Consider the following 21,849-nt stretch of genomic DNA (forward strand, 5'->3'; position numbering starts at 1 on the left):
TTTTTTTTTTTTTTTAAAAGATTTTATTTATTTATTTGAGAGAGAGAGAATGAGAGAGAGCACATGAGAGGGGGGAGGGTCAGAGGGAGAAGCAGACTCCCCGCCGAGCAGGGAGCCCGATGCGGGACTCGATCCCGGGACTCCAGGATCATGACCTGAGCCGAAGGCAGTCGCTTAACCAACTGAGCCACCCAGGCGCCCTACTCATCTTCCTTCTTGTCTCTTATAAAGAAATGTTGTTTGGTCCCCCCAACCCCCAACACAAAGTAGTCTTTCTACTGGAGTCTCCTGTTCACCTGCAGGGGAATAATGAGTTTTGAGTGAATACGGAGTGCTTTCAGAAGGGAGAGAAACAGGGAGAGGTTTCTCTGGATGATTTGCCTCCTGGCCAACATCTTGGAATTTTGCTTGGTTTTCTGTTTGGAGAAAAGGTAATATCTCTATTTGTAGAGTAGTGATTACAAAGAACTTAGACTTAAGGGCACAGTAGTCTATCTTTCCAGGGGGCTGGTTATCCTGACTTGGCTTCATTATTACTAGTGTTAATTTGACGTCTGCATACACTACAAAGTGATCACCCCCATAAGTCTAGTTACCATCCATCAGCATACAGTTGACTGCCTTCACCCATTTCATGCCCCCTCAACCCCCTTCCCTTCTGGGAACCACTAGTCTGTTCTCCTCATCGATGACTTTGTCTTTATTTTGTTTGTTCATTTGTTTCATCTTTTATTTTTTTTTAAAGATTTTATTTATTTATTTGAGAGAGAGAGAATGAGAGAGAGCACATGAGAGGGGGGAGGGCCAGAGGCAGAAGCAGGCTCCCTGCCGAGCAGGGAGCCCGATGCGGGACTCGATCCCGGGACTCCAGGATCATGACCTGAGCCGAAGGCAGTCGTTTAACCAACTGAGCCACCCAGGCGCCCTGTTTCATCTTTTAGATTTCACGTATGAGTGAAATCATAGAGTATTTGCCTTTCTCTGTCTGACTTATGTCACTTAGCATAATACCCTTAAGGTCCATCCATGCTGTTGCAAATGGCAAGATTTTATTCTTTTTTATGGCTAAGTAGGGGCGCCTGGGTGGCTCAGTCATTAAGCGTCCGCCTTCAGCTCAGGTCATGATCCCAGGGTCCTGGGATCGAGCCCCACATCGGGCTCCCTCTCTCACTTCCCCTGCTTGTGTTCCTGCTCTCGCAATCTCTGTCAAATAAATAAATAAAATCTTTTTTATGGCTAAGTAATATTCCACTGTGTGTGTGGGTTTGTGTGTGTATATATATATATACACACACACTACCTCTTTATCCATTTATCTATCACTGGACATTTCGGTTGCTTCCATATCTTGGCTATTGTAAATAATGCTGCAATAAACATGGGGTGCATATATCTTTTAAAATTAGTGTTTTCATATTTTTGGGTTAAATGCCCAGAAGTGGAATAGCTGGGTCATGTGGTAGTTCTGTTCTTAATTTTTTGAGGAATCTCCATACTGTTTTCCATAGTGGCTGCACCAGCTTGCATTCCCACCAACAGTGCACAAGGGTTCCCTTTTCTCCACACCCTCACCAACACTTGTTCTTTCTTGTCTTTTTGAAAATAGCCCTTATAACAGGTGTTGGGAGGTATCCCACTGTGCTTTTGATTTGCATTTCTCTAATAATTAGTGATGTTGAGCATCTTTTCATGTACCTGTTTGGCCATCTGTATGTTTTCTTTGAAGAAATGTCTATTCACATGCTTTGCACATTTTTTAACTGGTAATTTATTTATTTTTTTGTTGTTGAGTTGTAGGAGTTCTTTATATATATTTGGATATTAACCCCTTGTCAGATATTTGGTTTGCAAATATCTTCTCCCATTCGATATGTTGTTTGTTCATTTTGGTGATGGTTTCCTGTGCTGTGCAGAATCTAATGAGATTCTGTTTGATGTAGTCACATTTGTTTATTTTTTAATTTTTTTTAAAGATTTTATTTTATTTATTTATTTGAGAGAGAGAGTGTGACAGAGAGCGCAAGAGGGGGTAGGGTCAGAGGGAGAAGCAGACTCCCTGCTGAGAAGGAAGCCCAATGCTGGACTTGATCCCGGGGCTCTGGGATCATGACCTGAGCCAAAGGCAGTCGCTTAACCAACTAAGCCACCCAGGCGCCCATATTTGTTTATTTTTGCTTTTCTTTCCATTGCCTTTAGAGTCAGATCCACAAAGACGTTCCTAAGACTGATGTCAAGGAATTTACTGCCTATGTTGTTTTCCCCCTAGGAATTTTATGGTTTCACGTCTTACATTCAAGTCTTTAATACATTTTGCATTAATTTTTGTGTATAGTGTAAGATGGTGGTCTGGTTTCATTCTTTTGCCTGTGGCTGTTGAGTGTTCTTGTTACCATTTATTGAAGAGACTGTCCTTTCTCCATTGTATGTTCTTGGCTCCTTTGTTGTAGGTTAATTGTCCATATCTATGTGGATTTACTTCTGGGCTCTTAATTCTGTTCCAATGATTCATGTGTCTGTTTTTATACCAATATCATCCTGTTTTGGTTACTGTAGCTTTGTAGTATATCTTGAAACCAGGGAGCATGGTACCTCCAGCTCTGTTCTTTTTCAATATTGCTTTGGCTATTTGGGGTCTTTTGTGGTTCCACACACATTTTAGAATTACTTGTTCTAGTTCTGTGAAGTAGGCCATTGAAATTTTGATTAGGTATTTCACTGAACCTGTAGATTGCTTTGAGTAAAATGGACATTTCAACAATATTAAATATATATATATATTAATTCTTTCAATCCAAAAATATGGAATATCTTTCCATTTATGTGTGTCTTCTCCAATTCCTTTCATGTTTTCTATATTTTTTAAATTAAGAACATGTGGATTGATTTTAGACACAGAATGATTTCAGGAGGATTTGTGCTAATGGAAATAATACCTGTGTATCACTTGGAAGTGTGTGGAAACTATCCCTCTAACATCAATTCTCTCCCACAGTGTTACCCTTGCCACAGAGAGGAGGAGGACTCACTTGAATGAAAGCGCACAGCCCAGATGAAAAGCATTAGGGACCCAAAGTAGAGACAGCGCAGCACAGCCCAGCGATCTGGTCCTGCAGAGCCTTTCAAACCTACCATTCTACTTCCTGCTGTAGGCCCTTGGGCAAAATATTTAGCTTTCCTGTGCCTCAGTCTCCTTGCCTTAAAGTGGGGATAGAGGTATCTAACCTTACAGGGTTATTAGGATAATGCACATGAAGTCTTAGCTAGTGGCTGCCCATACAAACTCTCAATACCTTTAAACTTTTATTATTATTATTATTAACAGGTTGTTGCCTCACGTTCTCATTGACTATTATTGTTGTGAGTTCCAGTCCTGATATTGATGGATCTGACCCATGGACTCTATTAATAGATTTTTCTGAGACTGTTGACAAAAGCAAAGTTAGGATGACCCATGGAGAGTTCCAAGAAGCCTCCACTATCCAGAGGTCGGCTTTAGCACATGCCTGATGACTGACTTAGAGATGTTGTCCCCAAATGACTTGCTGATCAAACCACTGAGGCTTAAGGAAGTGAAATTTTCAGGCATGAAGGCAGAGAAATTCTCAGCACAATACTAATGGACTTCTTTTTATAGCATTTTACTCTTTTCTTAAAGATACCGACACTTAATATTCTTCCTGAATATTTAGAGATTATCACACATGTGCAAAAACTACATGAAGTGAGTTTCTTTAGAGTGGATAAAAAATGCTTCACAGTACTGAGTCTTGTTAAATTTGCTGGAGAGGCTAGAGTTAACCAGCTAGAAAACATTTATTACAGGAGAAAACTGAGACTCAGAGGAATTTAGGATTTTGCTAAAGATCTCACAGCTGGAAAGTGATGGCCTATGGTCCAAACATGGTTTTATCTGGCTTTTTCTACCAAATCACAGTGCTGGATTAAAGAGGTGTGATGAATGTCATGCAGAAATAAATTCCATGAGTGTGTCTGGTTGGTAGACAGGGCAGCGTTGGACGGGCTGTGCACTGCACACTACTTGGGCTGCAACAGTCACCTTGTAGACTGGGTATCTTGGTCAGCTTGGGCTGTCATGACAAAATGCCACAGATGGGGTGGCTTAAACCACAGACATTTATTTTCTCATTGTTCTGAAGGCTGGAAAGCTGAAGATCAAAAATTTGGTTTCTAGTAAGGTCTTTCTTCCTAGGTCATAGACTGCCACCTTCCTGCTCTGTCTTGAATAGTTTGTCCTCTGTGCATGCAGAGAGGGAGAGAGAGAGATCTTGGATGTCTCTTCCTCTTCTTACAAGGACACTGACCCTATTGGGTTAGGGCCCCACCCTTATGACCTCATATAACCTTAATTACCTCCCTAAAGGTCCTATTTCCAGTACAGTCAAACTGGAGGTTATGTTTCAACACATGGACTTTTTTTTTTGTGGGGAGACACCATTTAACCCATTATACTGGGTGATTTGTGTGTCTCTTTATATGATGGCCACATTACATAGTGACCCAAAGCACCAGGTGAATGTAGGAAATCATTATCAAACTAGTAATAACTATCATGAATGTCTTAGGCACTCACCACTCAAAGAGAGCATAGAAATGTGCACAGGACCAGATGGAAGCCAGTCTAGGATTTTAAGAACTGCCTAAAAATGACCAACTCACATAGACACCATTAACCAAGCCAATTATGAAGTCACTCTGATTGAGTTTTTCTGTCTTCCTTTGAGAGTCAAAAACACTTATAGTTTCCAAGAGTTCTGCTCTGATGTAAGTTTCATGGAAACTATGGCTGATGCCAACTTTCAGAAGCAGGAGAACTTTCCTGCTATTACAGATTAAACTTGCCTGTGAGTTCACCCATTCCAATTAGCTGATTCTGGTACCAGTTGTTCCACCAAGCTCAGTAATCGTTGCTGGTTTTCTCATTCTACATACCAAGCATGGCAGTTATAAAACCATTGGCTTTGGCTTCACAGTCACTGCTAATGCTCTTTGCAAACTGCAGGTGTGAACATTGGGTCACTCAGAGGAAGACATTGGTGATGAGTGCTTTTTTTCCTCATTAACATGAGTGTGAAGACTTTCTGCAAATTTGGGAATCGTGTCTTTAAAAATTGCTAGCAAACTATTGAAGAAATAAATGCTCAGGGTTATATGATTAATAGCATAGCCAGCGAATTGCTCTTCATTTGGGATAAAATCGTGGTTTTCTGTGACAAAAAGGCCCAGTGACTACAAGTAGCTTAATTATAGCTTTGTCCTTGCTCATAATGTGAATGATAGGAAAATCAGGACATTTACAATTGCCAAAATGAAAATTTTGGGAAAGATGTTGCAGGAGGGCCCTAAAACAAAACTACTTATGTTTAACATCTTAGTGGAAATGCTGCCGTGCTTTGTTTTATAATTTTGGGATTTGCCTTATGAGCATACCTGAATTAAGTGCTTATATCCATCACAAAATGTTTTAACTGGACTTTTCTAATGAAAATGGTACCATACCCAAAGCAAATGCATAAAAAACCTTAGTTACTTGTGAGCATTTACACTGGGTACACCACAAGTAAAAATGTTTAATTTCCTGTGGACGATAGACTTTTTATGGTGACTGGCAGATACTTTAGTTCTTCACTGAGTGTTTTATTAACACACGGTTACATATCTATTTGAGATTGACCTTGGGTTCAGGCAACTGGTGGCTCCTCTGGGCCCTGTGAATTTGTAGTTCAAAGCCAGATGTTGATGAACCAAGGGGGCAATTTGTAGTATACTGTTTCTGATAGCATGGTTTTCACAACATCCCTCTAAATAGAGAAATGGCATTCCCATTTTAGGTACACATCCAGTATGGAGGATCGTGATGGGTCTGGGGAAGGGATTTGTGCTCCTTTGGGGGGCCCAGCCCTGGGCACCTGTAGTGGAGAGTGGTCTGCTGAAGTTCATTAAGGTCAGGAGGCCCCATCACAGAAAGCTGGGAAGAGCTCTTTCTTCAGTGCTCTCCATAGGGAGCATTAAGCATTCAGGGGGAGCAAGAAAGGAAAATGTGAGAAGAAACAAATTTGTGGAGGTCATTGTAAGATAGTATAGCTCAAGATGTGACTGTCTTGAAAAGAACCAACTTATTTTAAAGCCAGTGGTGAAGGGGATATGAGCTGACTTAGAGTTTATGTAGATCGAGCAGTGATTTTGAAGGTGATGAGGTAGGAAAAAACCCAAAAATCTTCCTTGTGGATTGTTTAAAAGTGATCTGCATTGTAGAGCCTATAAAGTCATATTGTATTTTTTACTCGATTACCCATTGGTGTTGGTTTCAGAAAATAAGCTTTGAAGCTGACTGTTGATGCCAGATTCTTCTTGCCTTCAAGACTACAGTTTTGATGGGAGTGCTTATTTTCAGTACAAAGCTAAAAAAGTTCCAGCTTTTTTTCCCTTTTGGACTTTGCAGGTGCATTTGCAGTTGCTCAAAGATTCCAGATGTGTGCATTCCTAATAAACACAATGCATAATGCAGAAAAGTGCAAGTGTGGCAGTTTTTCTAAGAGACCTCCCTTATACTGGGCAGGAGAGAACAGAATGGAGGAAGAGAGAGCTCCAGTTAGGGAGGGTCTCTGATTAGCTAGGAGTTGGCTTGACATGGGGTGTAGAAGGTTCCACGCCTTGAATATCTTCCAGACAGCCAAACCCTCTCAATTATGTTGCAGGGAAGAGGGATGGGCCAACAGACCAATCTTCAATTTGGATGTGACCAATGCCAATTGGAGCTTTGTTAACACTCAGTTAACCTCAAGAAAAATAGTGTGAATATGGCCAAAAAAGAAACATTCACTTGTAGACATTTTTGTTCCATCTCAAAGCTAGGTTGGTGCTTCCCCTGCTTGCTTTCATGATATCCCTGCTCATCCCACTGGGGCATCTCAGGCCCTGTAGTTCAAGTTCCCCAGTCTGTCTCCCGCCGTGGGTAGTGAGCTGTGCTCTCGGAGTCATCACTGTACCCAGCCCAGTTTCTAAATTTGGGGCGGGTCTTGGATGAAAATTTGAGCTTGGGAAGAGAGGATAATTCAAGCTCTGCCCCTCATTTGCTGTGCGACTTGGGTATGTTGCTTTATCTCTCTAAGCCACGTTTCTTCATCGGTCATTCACGGACCATTGTGAGGCTTGAGTGAGACAAGGTAGATCAGAAGCCTGGCTTTGGATCCTGTACCTAGCAGGTTAAGCCAGACCAGTGTTTTTAAAATGCTGGCTTGCCATGTCATCTCCATGCTTGGAAGTGATCAGGGACTTTACTGTGGCACTCAAGGCTCCCACACTAGTTTGTGTCCTCATTCCCAGCACAAAGCTCTGCTCTTTTCAGACTGGCCTCCTCCCAGTCCCAGCCCCTACTTGACTTCAGGCCTTTGCTTGTGTTGTTCATTCTAACCGGGAGGGCCATCTCTTCCCTGAGAGGCAAAGACTGCATTCCCTGCACCAGCTGTCTTGTAACATCTGTACAGCCTACCCTAATGCCTCATCCTAACCTTCAGTCCCTTCTGCAAAGGCTAGAGCACTCTGATGGTCTTGACCACTTTTTTTTTTTTAATTTTATTGTGGTTAAAAAAAAGAGTGTAACATAAAATTGACCATTTTTAGTGTATAGTTCAGCAGTATCAAGAGCATTCACATTATTGTGCAACCGATCTCCAAAATTTTTTTCATCTTGTAAATCTGAAACTCTGTACACAATAAACAACAAATGCCCATTTCCCCCTCCCCTTGCCTCTGGCATCCACCATTCTTCTCTGTTTCTGTGAGTTTGACAACTCTAAGTACCGCGTGTAAGCGGAATCATACGGTATTTATCTTTTCGTGTCTGGTTTATTTCAGTGAGCATAACGTCTTCAAGGTCCATTCATGTTGGAGCACGTTCCAGAATTTCCTTCCTTTTTAAGGCTAAGTAGTATTTCATTCTATGTATACACCATAGTTTGTTCATCCATTCATTTGTCAATGGACCCTTGAGCTGCTTTCACCTCTTGGCTATTGTGAATAGTGATGAACATGGGTGTGCAAATATCTCTTTAAGATCCTGATTTCAATCCTTTTGAATACATATTCCGGAAGTGGAATTGCTGGATCATATGATAATTCCGTTTTTCATTTTTTTGAGGAGCCTCCATGCTGTTTTCCATAGTGGCTGTGTGATTTTACGTTCCCGCCGGCAGTGCATGAGGGCTGCAGTTTCTCCACATCCTCACCAACACTGGCTATTTTCAGGGTTTTTTTCGATAGTAGTCATCCTAATTGATACGAGGTGAGCTTGGCCACTCTTTTGGAGCCTTAATCTTATTCTGTATGACATCTCTACTGAACAGCTTGAATAGTTTCATCTCCACCAGTTAGATTCCCACCTTCTATAGAGCATATTGTTCTTTTCTTTTCTGTCCTTCCTTCCCCCTCTCTCCTTCTTGCTGACCTCCCATCTAGCGGAGTACTTTATGCACAACTTTAGATGGATGGAGTGCCTTATAAATTCAAAGTTTGCATGACCATGAGCTTATTTGACCTTCACAGTGTCTCCATGTGGTAGCTATTTGTTTCCACTTTACACATTAGAAAACTGATTATTCCATAGATAAAATGTCTTGTCCATGGATGGCCTGTCAAAGGGACAGAACCAGGCCTCTGACGGCAAGTCCAGTGCTTGTGAAGGAATAACCCCAGCATCCCAGGGGTCTTTTCAGGTGCCTGGAGGGCTACGATCCTTACTAACATCTGGAAAGTCCTTTTTGCTGCATAGGGTAAAATGCTCACAGATTTTGGGGATTAGGACATGGACATCTTTGGGAGGCCATTATTCTGTCTACTACAGGGCAGATTTCAGCTAAGAATTAAGGAAAAAATGTTCTGGAAACTAGAGCCAAGAGTTGCCTCCTAAGCACATGGGTTTCTCCTGTGTGGCAAACAGTGTGACACCAGGTATGCTCTAGAAAGGATTCACACATCAGGAAGAGCTTTGTATGAACTCTCTAAAGTGCTTGGATTATGAGTCTATAAATGTCTATTCTTCTGTAAGGTTGGGTTTTTGTGTTTTTACCAGAACCCCCATTCCATTTCACTGGACATTTGGGTATATGTTCTATGTGCCTCAATCCTCCTACTAGGTTATAAGCTTTTTAGAGACTAGGTACTCGTGTCTTACTGCTTTTTACCCAGTGTGGTCAATCATGTAGTGGAGACTTCACATGTTTCAAAGAAATGTAACTGTTGCATTAACTGAGTCTGAGGCCATTGCCGCAGTAGACTGGTTGAGTCACTATAAAATGTAAATGCCCCCTATCAGTTTGAACCACTGTAACAACCAATACATTTCATATCCAGAGTCTGAAATTACACAAGGCTTTAGAAGTTCCAAAACCTGTCTTTAGATTGCTAAGTCATAATTTTCTAATTCTGGCAGCATGCTCAAACCCTACGTAGGCTATTTCATCATTTCTGGAAGCATCTGGGACTTGCTAAATAAAAGCTGCTGGGAGGATGTGTTCTGTCATTGAATGGAAAGCACCATACACAAAATCATTATGAATATTGATCATGTGATTTTCTACTGAAAGCCCATGAACCATTCAATATGCCACTGCCTCAATGCTGTGAATTTTTGGCCCCCGCCTATGCAACAGAATCAGTAGAGGTTTGGTTGGAGGCCATGATCATTGGATCTACAGTTGGCCTTCAGACCCTTCAGAAAGGAAGAGAAGCAACCACCTGTTTTATTTTTCCATTCCCAGGCTTAAGAGTCCCATGGAAAGCCTATGCCTATTAATTCGTCTTCTTTGACTGTTAATATATTTGAGAAAGGATTAAGAAGAAATACTGTACTAAAGGAGTAAAATAAAGAGACTTTGCAAAGCTTGCCAGAGATCTGAAGTTTACCCACGGCCTCAGGGACCAGTACAGGCCAGGAGTGGAATTTTATTACATGTATACTTTCCCCAAGTGATGCCTTCTTTGATTCTTTACAGTAAACGTGAAATTGACTTCAGATTTTAGGCCCACAAACATATTTTTAAAGGCATTTTAATCTTATTTGGGTGATGAATGCCTTTGCAGACTGGCTAATAGGCACACGTCAGCACACATTTCAGTGGTTCCTTCAATTTTGAATTTCCCTTTGCATGTTGTCTTTGATCCTTCCGCTTTGTACTTAGAGTTGGATTACTTCTATAAAGCAAGCAGACAATTTCCCTTGATGTGGATCTAGGGGAAGTAGTCCAGAGGCATATTTTTCCCCTCTACTTTCCCATTCCCAAGCAATATGCTCCAGGAATATAGGTTACTCCAAAAACTATGGGAGAGATTATCTAAGTAGCCCCTTGATACCTTCTTTTTTTTTTTTAATTTTTTTTTTTTTTTATTCATGAGAGACAGAGTGAGAGAGAAAGGCAGAGGGAGAAGCAGGCTCCCAAGGAGCAGGGAGCCCGATGCGGGACTCGATCCCAGGACCCTGAGATCATGACCTGAGCCGAAGGCAGACGCTTAACCATCTGAGCCACCCAGGCGCCCACCCCTTGATACCTTCTAAGTAGAAATGAGCAACACGCAAAGGCGGGGAAGCTAGAATGCTTTAAAGAGGAAGAAAAAACAAGAAGCATGGTAGCCTGTGAATACTTGAGTAAAGGAACTATGGCGTGTTGTGTTGATCTTTCTATCCCAGCACTTTACTCACACTGGGGTCCTGCTGCCATTGTTGGCCAAACTCAATAGATGAAAGTTTGTTTTGTTTCCCAGAAGATGTTCTCTAATAAACACTTTGCCAGAGACCCGGGTCCTTCTAACCCAAGTGACAGAGTTTTTGTTAGGGAGAAGAATAGCTTCTCTTTCTACACAGAATTAGGAAGAAAACTCTAGTTTCAAACTTCAGTTCAGTATTCTATGGTGACTAATAACAATAAAATTTAAAAAATAAAAAAAAAATTAAAAAAATTAAAAGAACAAAAAAACTTCAGTTCAGCTTTTAGCTCTTTCTTTCATTTTCTTTTGGATTATGTTTTTTCTTTTCCTAAGTTCTTGAGTTGAATTCTTAGCTCATGCTTTTTCAGTGATTATTCTTTACTTAAATAGCATTAAGTGTATGAATTTCTCAATGCAGGTGTGTCCCACAAGTTTGTGATATATTATGTCCATAATTGTTCAGTATAAAGTATTTTAAAATTTCAATTATTTTTTCACTGATCCATGAATTATTTGGAAGTAGATTTTTAAGTCATGTATGTATTGGGAAGGTTATGTTACTGATTTCTCATTTATTTGCATTGTGATCTGTATGATATAGACTTCTAGATATTCATTAAGAATTTACTTTTGGCATATTATAATACAGTCAGCTTTCATAAATATTCCATATATCTTTGGGAAAATTTGTATTTGCTTATCTTTATTGGGCCAAGCTTGTGATTAGTGTTTCAGTCTTTTCTCTCCAGGCTGATCATTTTGTTGTTTGATTTATGTGTCTCAGAAAGCTGGGTAGAAATCAGTTTTTTATGTTTATGGATTGAATGTAAATTAAGATAATCATATTAGGCACACACAAAGTACAAAATTGTTATACCTTCTTGGGGTTCCTTTTATTAACTATAGCTTATTTTATCCTTAATAATGATTTTCCTGGCTTTGTTTTGGCTTCTCTTTGCCTTGTATATATTTTAGCATTCATTTACTTTAAGTCTTTAGGTATTTTTAGTTTTGAATGTGTTTCTTGTAAAGAACTTATCAACAGATCTTTTAAAATCCAGTCTGGTAACCACTGTATTTCAAAAGTTGTCTGATTTGGTGTTTTCTGTTCCCCTTGATTTATGTTTATATATTTCTTCATTTTTACCTTCTAAAAATAGAATCAATTAAGTTTTAATATTCCTTTTGTCTGCTGACTTTGAAGTTTTACATATTATTTCTGTCCTTTAATGATAACCCCTACATTTCTCACATGCATACTGAAATAAGTCTGAAATTTATCAACTTTGCCACTCTTCTAAATAGTACAATGCCTTAGAATGCCACTCCATCCCACATGTTACTACTATTCAGCATTTTGGAACCATCTTGCTTTTGTAAGTCCCAAGTTAATTGTTATAATTTTGGTTTTGAACAATCAATTCTTTAGATTTACATCATATTTTTAAGTTTCTTTGTTCATTGTTGCTTCTTGTGTCTCATTCTTTCCTTCTGAATTGAATGTCCCCTTTCCGAATTACATCTCTAGGAAAATATGACAGTGAGGGTGGTAACGCCTATTGTCCTTTTAAATGAAGGCATATTTATTTTGCCCTGATGTTTAATTAATAGTTTTGTTGGATTAAAAAAAATTCTATGTTAACAATTATTTGAAAAATTATCCCATTCTTTTCTGACTTCAGTCATTGTAGCTTAGTAGTTGGCAGTCTGTCTTGTCATCCCTTGAAAGCCATCAGTCTTCCCCCCCACCCCCCGGTTGCTTTTAAGAGTAGTTTTGCCTCAGTAAGTTTAGATTTGAATCTCATTTTACTTCCTGAATTTATGTTCGTGAACCTGGATTCATGTTTTGGATCAATTTTGAATAATTCTTATTCATTATTCTCTTTAAATATTGTCTCCCCTCTCCTCCCCCAACCTCTCTCTTTCTCCTGGAAGCGTATCTGTTGGGCTTCATCATTTATCATCCATGTTGTTTAACTTCCCATTCATAATTCCTATGTCTGGCTTTTTATCTTACATTCTGAGTAATTTTCTCATATTCATCATCCAGTTTACTATTCCTCAGTTCGAATGTATTCAGGTGTTTAAATTGTCTATTGAGTTTTTAATTTGTCAAAATAGTTGTTATTTCTGGAAATGTATTTGGTTCTTTTCCAAGCCTGTTTTTACTTAAAAAGTGTTTTATTCCTTCTTTTATATTTTTAATCACTTTAAACAGATTTTATAGTTTCTAGCTGAAATACTTGGAAATTCTGCCCTGTATTAGTATCTGCTGTATCATGGTGGATATGTTAAATTTCATATTCTGAGTTTGTCTTTGACAGAGTATTATGGGAATACTTCTGTGGGGCATGGGTTGTGGATGTGTCCCCATGGAACAGGCTTTTATTTCCTTTTACCATGTATCCATGGATATTTCAGCCCAGTTCCAATTTTTAAATTAATTTCTTAGCATGAGTGTTCCCAGAACATGTATATGGATGGTATAGAGGGCAGCTCCCAACTTCAGCTGTTGTGTAGTACAGGTCAACAGTTATGCGTTGTTGGGGCAAGTTTATCCTCTACCCCAAACCCAGCTCCAGATTAACTTTCTTTTTTTGATGAATATTGGTGGGCAGCTAAAATAATCTACTTTTCCTTTATCTCTGGCCCTTAGGGATTTCCACTGTGTTCTTGCAATATCAGAAAGGATGTTTGCTCTATTTTATTTAGAATTCAGTTTCCCCAAAGGGTTTTGGGGAAACTAAGTGTGCCATGTTACCAGAACTGGAAGTCTGTGGAGAGTCATTTACATGTATTTAAAATAAATTATATATTCAACACTATCTCTGATATGGAATAATTTCGTTTGTTTGTTTGTTTATTGGAATAATTTTAGTGTACCATTTCTATACAATGGATTTTAGAATGTGGAACATTTAGGAATTTAAAATATATTTAGTTATTTTGTTCTTTTAAACTACCTGGGAACTATTCTTTCTAAATTTGCGTTGGAAAGTTCTTGACTCTGTGTTCATTAAATACCAAATCCTGTGTTGGAATTTTGAAGACTATGAGTATGGAATAATAGGAACAGAGGCTGTTTGTGTATTCTTTAAAGCTCTGTTAGGAACAAATAACAGAAACTCAACTCCAAATGGCTTAAGTAAAAAAGGCATATTTATTGACTCAGATAACCAAAAATCCTGGGGTTTATTTTTCAAGTATAGCTGGATCAATATGCTCAGAAAATGTAATTAGAATCAATCTCTTTTAATCCCTTGGTTCTTTCTTTTTTTTTTTTTTTTTTTTTCAGTGCTGGCTTCATTCTCATTTGGATTCTCCCCTTATGGTGGCAGGATGCCTTCCAAAAGCCCCAGCTAAAGAGAGCTTCTCTTTCCCAGTCTAACAGACATTCTAGAACTGTGGCTTATTGGTCTGTGTTAGGTCACCGGTCCATTCCTGACCAATCCAAAGTGATTGAGGGGTGGTAGTCTCTGATTGGCCTAGTCCCTGGAGTTGTAGAGTGGGTGGGTCAGCTTTGATCAAATCGCATAGGCTGAGAATGGAGGACAGTAGTTCTCTCAGAAAATAATTGAGGTCCTGTGATGGGAAGAAATGGGAATGGAAGCTGGGTACACAAAACACAACAAATGTCCCCATAACCTATCTAACTGCTTGTGTTTGCTGTTTATTTCAGGATAGTGTTGAGTTTAGAAACATCTGCAGTCATTTGGCTCTACAAATTCAAGGACAACAGTTTGACAGAGATTTGAATGCTGCCCACCAGTGTTTGAAGACAATAGTCAAGAAGCTGATTCAGTCACTTGCTAATCTTCCTTCAGATGCCCACGTGGTAGCCTGTGCTTCTTTGAGACAGATCTTACAGAATCTCCCAGACATATGATGTTCAAGACACCAGAACTAAAACCATAGCTGGTACTGCCAAGAGAACTGGGTATCTTACGTTCCTAATTGAATCAGCAGACAATGGATACTTTTCTCCCCAGCAAGGAGAGACTTGATGACATATACAGCAGTCTGACCAATGGCGTCTGTACCCTTTAGATTATAGCATGTTGGTGAAAATTTTTTAAAGCAGTAGTTCACATTTTTAAGTATGTTGAGATATTTGCTTACTTTTTGATTGAAATATATTCTACTTTGTGGAACTGATTGGATTATATATGTATATATTTACTAATTCATATTAAGTATTAGTTTTGATCAAATGATATATTTATCTATACTTATATTAATGTAGGCCTATGTGGTTTAATATGGTTATTTAATATGGTTATTTATATATGGTTATATGATTAAAGCTTCATGGTTCTTAAAATTATCTTGAATAAATAGGATATTTGACAATTGATATGTTCTACTTACTGAGGATTTCATTTTATGTTATGAAAATCATCTTTAGATGTTGTAGGACCACATGTGTCAGTAATTATGAGTTCCAATGCTGGCATTAATAACTTACTGTTGGACAGGAAAAGAATTGCTTCTAAGCCTTGTGCTTTCATATACTGATTTGTAAATTTACAATGATAATGAGCTATGAAGTACCAAGGATATATGATATGTAAATACAAAGTATAGTATTATTAAAGTCTCATGTGGAAACATGTAGCTCTTCTTACTGTTTCTAAATATTCCAATTGAAGTAGGAAATTCTTGTGAAAAACAGGAGGGAGTGGATACCCTGGCAGGTTTCCCTAAATATTTAGAGCTAGGAAAAGAGAGGCTAACTTTTTTTTTTGCACCAGTGATCTGAACATGCTTAGGAAAAACTAAATTTCCTGTTGTTTAATGATGACTGTATTGAGAACCAAAGTAAATTGCAATGCTGCCTTTCCCTTAAAAGTTTAATAGAAATGACATCAGATTTAGAAAAAAAGAGTACACTGTCTACGTGCAGCTTATTTTCTGAAGGAATTAAAAACTAGGTCTGTATGGTGAGAGTAGATCTGCTTTTAAAAAATAAAGTGTTAGTAGTAGTCAAAGCCTTTTAAATTCCACATATTCTAATCCTAGTTGGTTCCAAAATTTTATCCCAGGATATAATGATGAAAGGTAAATATATTCCTTCTCTTTAGATGTAACTGACCATTCCATAGAAGAGAATTACATTTATGGGACTGAATTCTAAATGAAAGATGAAAGGTATGTGTCTGTGTGTGTGTGTGTGTGTGTGTGTGTGTGTGTATAAGGGTGAGGTGGGCCAGAAAAGAAGGGCATTTATTTCTTGGAAACAGTCTTTGGTACTTAGTTCTCTCATTCCTAGGAAACATTGTATTCTGGGACTGTCACCATATTTTACAGTGAAGTCTTTCTTTCCCTGGGGAAATTATCCCAGGACTGTTCTCTAAAGACCTATCATTATTTATAGGCTGCCTTCCCCATTGTAGTCAATAGCTCTCTCTAAATAAATATTAACATTAAGGCTTTTTTTTTTTACTCTCATCCCCAAGAGATATTAAACATTTTTGCTTCTTTCTATCTGTTCTTGTGTTTTTTCCTCCTCATTTTGCAATGTGTTTCCCATAGACCAATTAAAACCCTATTTCATACTTTAAGTCCTGATTTACCTACTACCTCCTCATTGCACTCTCCTGGATCATCCTAGTAGGACATGGGTTCTTCTTCCTCTGAACTCATACTGGTATTATTACATACCATGTTATACCAAGGCTACTGGTATACTTGCAACCAAGATCAGCTTGCTGAGGGCAGGGATTATTTTAGACATATTTGTATATTGCATAACAACTACAATTCTAAAAGTTCCTTGACTCTACTAGAACTTCTGTTGTCCTTATCACCTTTTCACACTGCCCCCACCTCTTACTTCTGTGGCTTATGTGCTATGCTCAATTTGTATGATCATTTGGTTGTACATGTCACCAACTCCTTCTCTTTTCCTTTGGTTGAATGCTGCAGACAAAACTCCATTCCTGGTCAAGACCAACTCTCTGCTTATTCCACATCTCTATATGAGTTCTGAATGTAGCTTGAGTACAACACACAGCCATGCAAATTTCACTTCAATTCATGGCTCCCAATCTCAAGGGGCCCTCATATTATCCATTAGTACTACTTCATTTCCTAGACCTGCAATATCCAGTACGGTAGCCATTGGCTACGTGTGGCTATTGAGCACTTGAATATGGCTCGTCTGAACTGAGATATGCTTGAAAATGTAAAATGCACACTGGCTTTTAAGAAGTTAATCCTAAAAAAAAGAATGTAAAAGATCTCATTTTTTAATACTGATACATGCTGAAATGATAATACTTTGAATATATTTGGTTAAATAAAATATATTATTAAAAATAATTTTACCAGTTTTATTTTACCCTTTTAAGGTGGCTGCTAGAAAGTTTGAAATTCCATACACAGCTTGCATTCTATTTCTACGGATAGTGATGTCCTAGAAAATTCACTAGATAATTCAACACTGTGCTTGACAATTTACTTTCTCAGGAAGGTTGTTCCACACCTTCTCACACTTGTTCCTTCTCCATTCTCCTCATTCTCAGCTGATGACCTTGTCTTTCATTGCATAGGGAAAATAAAAGCCCTCAGAAAAACATGTTCATCTTCACACTAACAGATCAACCATATACTGAGTTCCCCTTTGTTATAAGAAAGACATGTCCTACTCCTGCCCAAAGCTGACTGACCACTCAGGCACTGGACCCTGTTTCCTCTCACTTACTTGAGCACTTCCCTTTTGTACTCATTCTTTTGCCTGCAGTATCAATTCTTGCCTCTCAATAGGAGCATTTCTATCAGCGTGCTATTATCTTATAGCAATTCCTCCAATCTTTGAAAAACAATTCCCCCAGCTACTACTTTATTTATCTCCTCCCCTTAAGAGGAAAACTCATGGCAGTTGTCCAAATTAGTTGTCTACCATTCTTTTTTTCCCAATTCCCTTCTGAGCTCACTCTAGATGAATTTTGTGCCCACACTCCACCAAAAATGTTCTTGTCACGACTCCCATTGACTGCCCACTGATAAATTCAATGGTAAATTCTCAATCCTCATCTTACTTGATCTATCAGCAGCTTTTGACATGGTTGACTACTCCCTCCTTGAGTCATCTTATTTTGGTTTTCAGGTCAGCAGACTTTCTTGATTTTACTTCACTAACTCACTCCCAGAACTGTTTCTTATTTCCTCCACATTGCCCTGACTTCTTAATTTTAGAGTTCCTCAGTCTTGGTCTTGGTCCTTTTTCTATTTTACACTTACTCCACAGTGATTTTAAATACCAGCTATTCACCAATGATGCCAAGACATATGTCTTTCACCCCGAACTCCAGATTCCTGTAGCCAAATCACTATAGAGTATCTCTACTTGAATGTTTAAAGGGCTTTTCAATTCCAAAACAGAATTCTTGATCCCCAAATCTGCTTTTCTCCCCACCACATCTTCTAACTCTTACTTGGTGGTGACTTATATCCTTCCAGCCACATACACAAAAAGAACATTAAAATCATCCTTGACTCTTCTATTACTCTCACATATAGCCACTCAGTCAGCAAATCCTAATGGCTCAACCTTCAAAATATATCCCAAATCATATCACTTCTCACCATCTCCATAGCCACTACGCTAGTCCTACTCCTGCCTGGAGTATCACAGTACTTTCTTAAATGGTCACACTAGTTCAGTGCCCTCTCCCTGTTATTTATTCTCTATCAGTCACAGTAGTATAAATCAGACTAATTACTCCTCTACTGTCAAGCCAATGGCTTCCCTTTTTACTCAGAATAAAATTCAAATTCTGCCTCTGACCCATCTCCTACTACATTTCTACTCTAACAACATCGGTTCTCCCTCTTCAAACACAACTAGTTTTAGGGCCTTTGTGTTACTCATTCCTCTGCCTGAAAGACTTCTTTCCCAACTACTTCAAGTAGGTCTCTACTCCAATGTCCCTCATTAAAGAGGCCCTCCCTTATCAAAGATAGCCTCCCCTGTCACTCTCTTATCCCTCGTCCCTGCTCTGTTTTCTTCATAAGGCCATCCTGTAATGGCCTAAATTTATGTGCTTATTGACCATTGTAGTGTATTGAATGGTGGCCCCCAAAGGGTATGTCCATGCCCTAATCAGGAGAATGTGTGACGATTACCATATATCCCCCCCAAAATAAATATGACCTTAAATAGTAACAGAGGTGATTACATTACAGATAATGAAATTAGATTTTCTGAGATTATCTGAGTGGACCCTAGATGCCATCAGAAGTGGCATTTTAATGGGGGATTTGATCCCTCCAGTATTCTCCTAGTCTTACATCTTTCAGTAACTATCTAAACACAAAGTAAAAAGTTAAAAGGACAATTTTAAGGATTAAATTATTTAGAACATTTTGGTTAAGTGTTGGGTTAAAAACAGTCATGTAGCTACTATTCAATAAATGGTTAATGATCATGATGCTCATAAAATGACAGGGCCAGACAAAGTCACTCTGAAGAGAAGTCCTTTTTTCCTCAGCTTTTCCTTGTAGTCTTTTTCCTCTTTCCCTTTACCTCGAATGTTACATAAGTGTCTGTTTAAAAAGGCACATTTTAAACTTTATTATTGTGGGCTATTTTCTTCCATAGCCATATCATCATCATCAACAACAACAACAATAACAACAATCTTAATAAAAATTCCCACATTTTTGTGACTCCAGCAATGTCTGGAGAGATTTGGCATCTTGGAGTCAGGCTGTAGTTTTTTTGTTTGTTTGTTTAAGACCATGTAGTGCCTTAAGCAGTATGTGATATTTGCATAAGGACAGATTCTGGATGTCTCTTCATAATGTTGAGAAAAATTTGAGTCATCTGATATTTTCTCTGTTGGATTTCTTTGGATACTTCATGCTTCTATTCCTCTAGACTCTTATGTTTCAAAGCTCCATAACAGATTTCTGGATGGTGGAAACACATTTGCTTATGGAATAAAAATAGGGGCCATACTGGGAACTTCCTAAGTAGGGATGGACAAACAATGACAAGATGGTATCTACACACCTTCTCTCTTCCTTAGATGGTCTCCTCACTGCTTTCTCTACTTCTTTGGAAGTTCCATGAGCTTCCAGATCAAACTCCTCTACATCTTTTGATGGCATGCCTTATGCTGACATAGAAACTATCTTCAGGTTCCTTTGGCTGTGTTCCATTTTCTTTTGCCTCTTCTGAATCCGTTCTCTTCCCCCATATAAGTGCTCTCTCACTCTTCTAACTGGAATAGTTTCTCTCCAAAGTAGGTTAGTGTTCTTGGTTTAAATGAAGGCCTTTGGTGAGTAGAAAACTGTAAGATACTTGTTTCATACAGAGCATAGGACTGTGAGAATCAAGCCTTTCACATCTAAAAATTCCCTCCAACACTCAGCACCATTTTTCATTGTTCTTCATGCTCCAGTGCCAGATACTTATGTAGTAAATCTATCTGAGAGGAATATAAATTCTTTGGACTCATGAGTTTCAAGACACATTTAATTTAGCAGAACTTCAAATAAGAAGTGTTCCATATAATCTGGGTATCCTAACTAGGGATCCCAGTATTCTATTCTACAGCCAAAAAATTTACCACAGTCCTGGTTGCACTTAAATACACATAAGAACCAAAGGTCTGGGCTATGATAGCCCTGGCATGTGTTACCAGAGAGCCTCCCTTTGTCTGATGTGACCTGTTTACTACTATACTCAAGAGAAGTGATATTTAAAGCTGAGCCATAGTTTATAAGTTTCTCTTCTTATAGATAAGCTCATATCTGATCTTAGTCGTAAGTCAGGAGATACTTTCAAGATTGGCAGAAATTTTTCCAGCACAGAAGTAACACTAATTGTTCCCCTTGCCTTGGTGAAGACTTTGATAATCATTATGGATTCATTGTCTTTTTCCTTAAAAAAGCATTAAGAAAAGTCTATGGAGCTTAAAGAGTATCTGGTACAGAAGTAAATTCACAGTGATCCTAGATACAAGTTACAGAAAACCACTGACTTAAGTTTGATCCAAAGAGAAGAAAAGAGGTTCTACAAAATCCCCTTCTCTTTCCTGCATGTGTCACTGCAGCTCTGAATGTAGCTTAAGAGTACAGGATACACTTGGAAAAATCTGGTGTGTGTGTGTGTATGTGTGTGTGTGCGTGTGTGTGTGTCTGGGCTAGTGGAAAGGCAAGGAAGTACATCTGAGGTGAGGTGCTGTAATCCCAAACATGAAGAAAGCAATAGAATAATTTGGAAAGTTAATGTCCTTGGAGATATCCACTGACTCACCTTGAAGAGTTCATCAAATGAGTTTGGTTCATTTGCTGATTTGCTCAAATGAAAAATACAATGATTCTCACACATGAAACTGTTCATGTCACCTTTATAATTTGGGTAGTGCTGATGTGACAGGTATTTTATACACAATCCCATTCAATCCTCTGTCTTCAGCATCTTGTCCTCTCAGTCTCAATCTTCTCCATGTCTTGGACCATATTCCATAGAATTTGAGGGCAAAGGCATTCATAAGGCTATTAACTGCATTATGGTTTTTGTATCTAAACACTATTTTATACATAAATAAATGGATGTTGGTTTCTGGTTCTTTTTCTCAATTTTTCATATTTTCTTTTGCCTTTCATATAGTCTCAGACTATATGACATTTGTTAGTCACCTATTTCCTGTGTAACTCAGAATTGAACTATATGTGTACATAGCAGGGATACTGTTTACACTCACATTGAATGAATAGTTATACCTAGAAGAATATGAATAAAGCTCTTCTATCCATTTTCCTGCCTTGAGGCAATGTTGTTTGAAAGACCAAAAAAGGGAGAAAATGAGATAAACCTTGTAGAGCTTTTAAAACTCTTGGAATTTTCTAAGTGTTGAGAACTGTAAAAGTGTATTATGTTATGTTAATGAGGTGCTTTTGGAAAGCACCACAGGATGGGGGCTAATTGCCAGTGGAATCAATCTTGTGTTTAGAGAGTTGGAACTTTCAGTCCCACCCAACCTTCTGGGAGGAGACAGGGGCTGGAGGTTGAACAGAGAGCCAGTGGCCAATGATATACCCAATCATGCCTATATAATGAAGCCTCCATAAGAACACAAAATGTGACAGAGTTCACATTTTGAACGTGTCTCAGAATTG

The 21,849-nt window shown here is 38.6% G+C and overlaps 1 protein-coding gene across 1 annotated transcript in view; it reads left to right on the top strand.

Moving 5' to 3' along the window:
* Positions 1-15,333, top strand: part of DLEU7 (deleted in lymphocytic leukemia 7) — a 19,098-nt gene extending 3,765 nt beyond the window's left edge. Inside the window, exon 2 of the mRNA XM_006745050.3 lies at positions 14,399-15,333. Within this exon, the coding sequence (XP_006745113.1) occupies positions 14,399-14,605 (207 nt within the window). The 3' untranslated portion in view covers positions 14,606-15,333. The remainder of the gene's footprint in view (positions 1-14,398) is intronic.
* Positions 15,334-21,849: the final 6,516 nt, after the last annotated feature.

The sequence above is a fragment of the Leptonychotes weddellii genome, chromosome 3 (assembly GCF_054177405.1).
Source record: "Leptonychotes weddellii isolate Sample4059 chromosome 3, ASM5417740v2, whole genome shotgun sequence".
Lineage (NCBI taxonomy): Eukaryota > Metazoa > Chordata > Mammalia > Carnivora > Phocidae > Leptonychotes > Leptonychotes weddellii.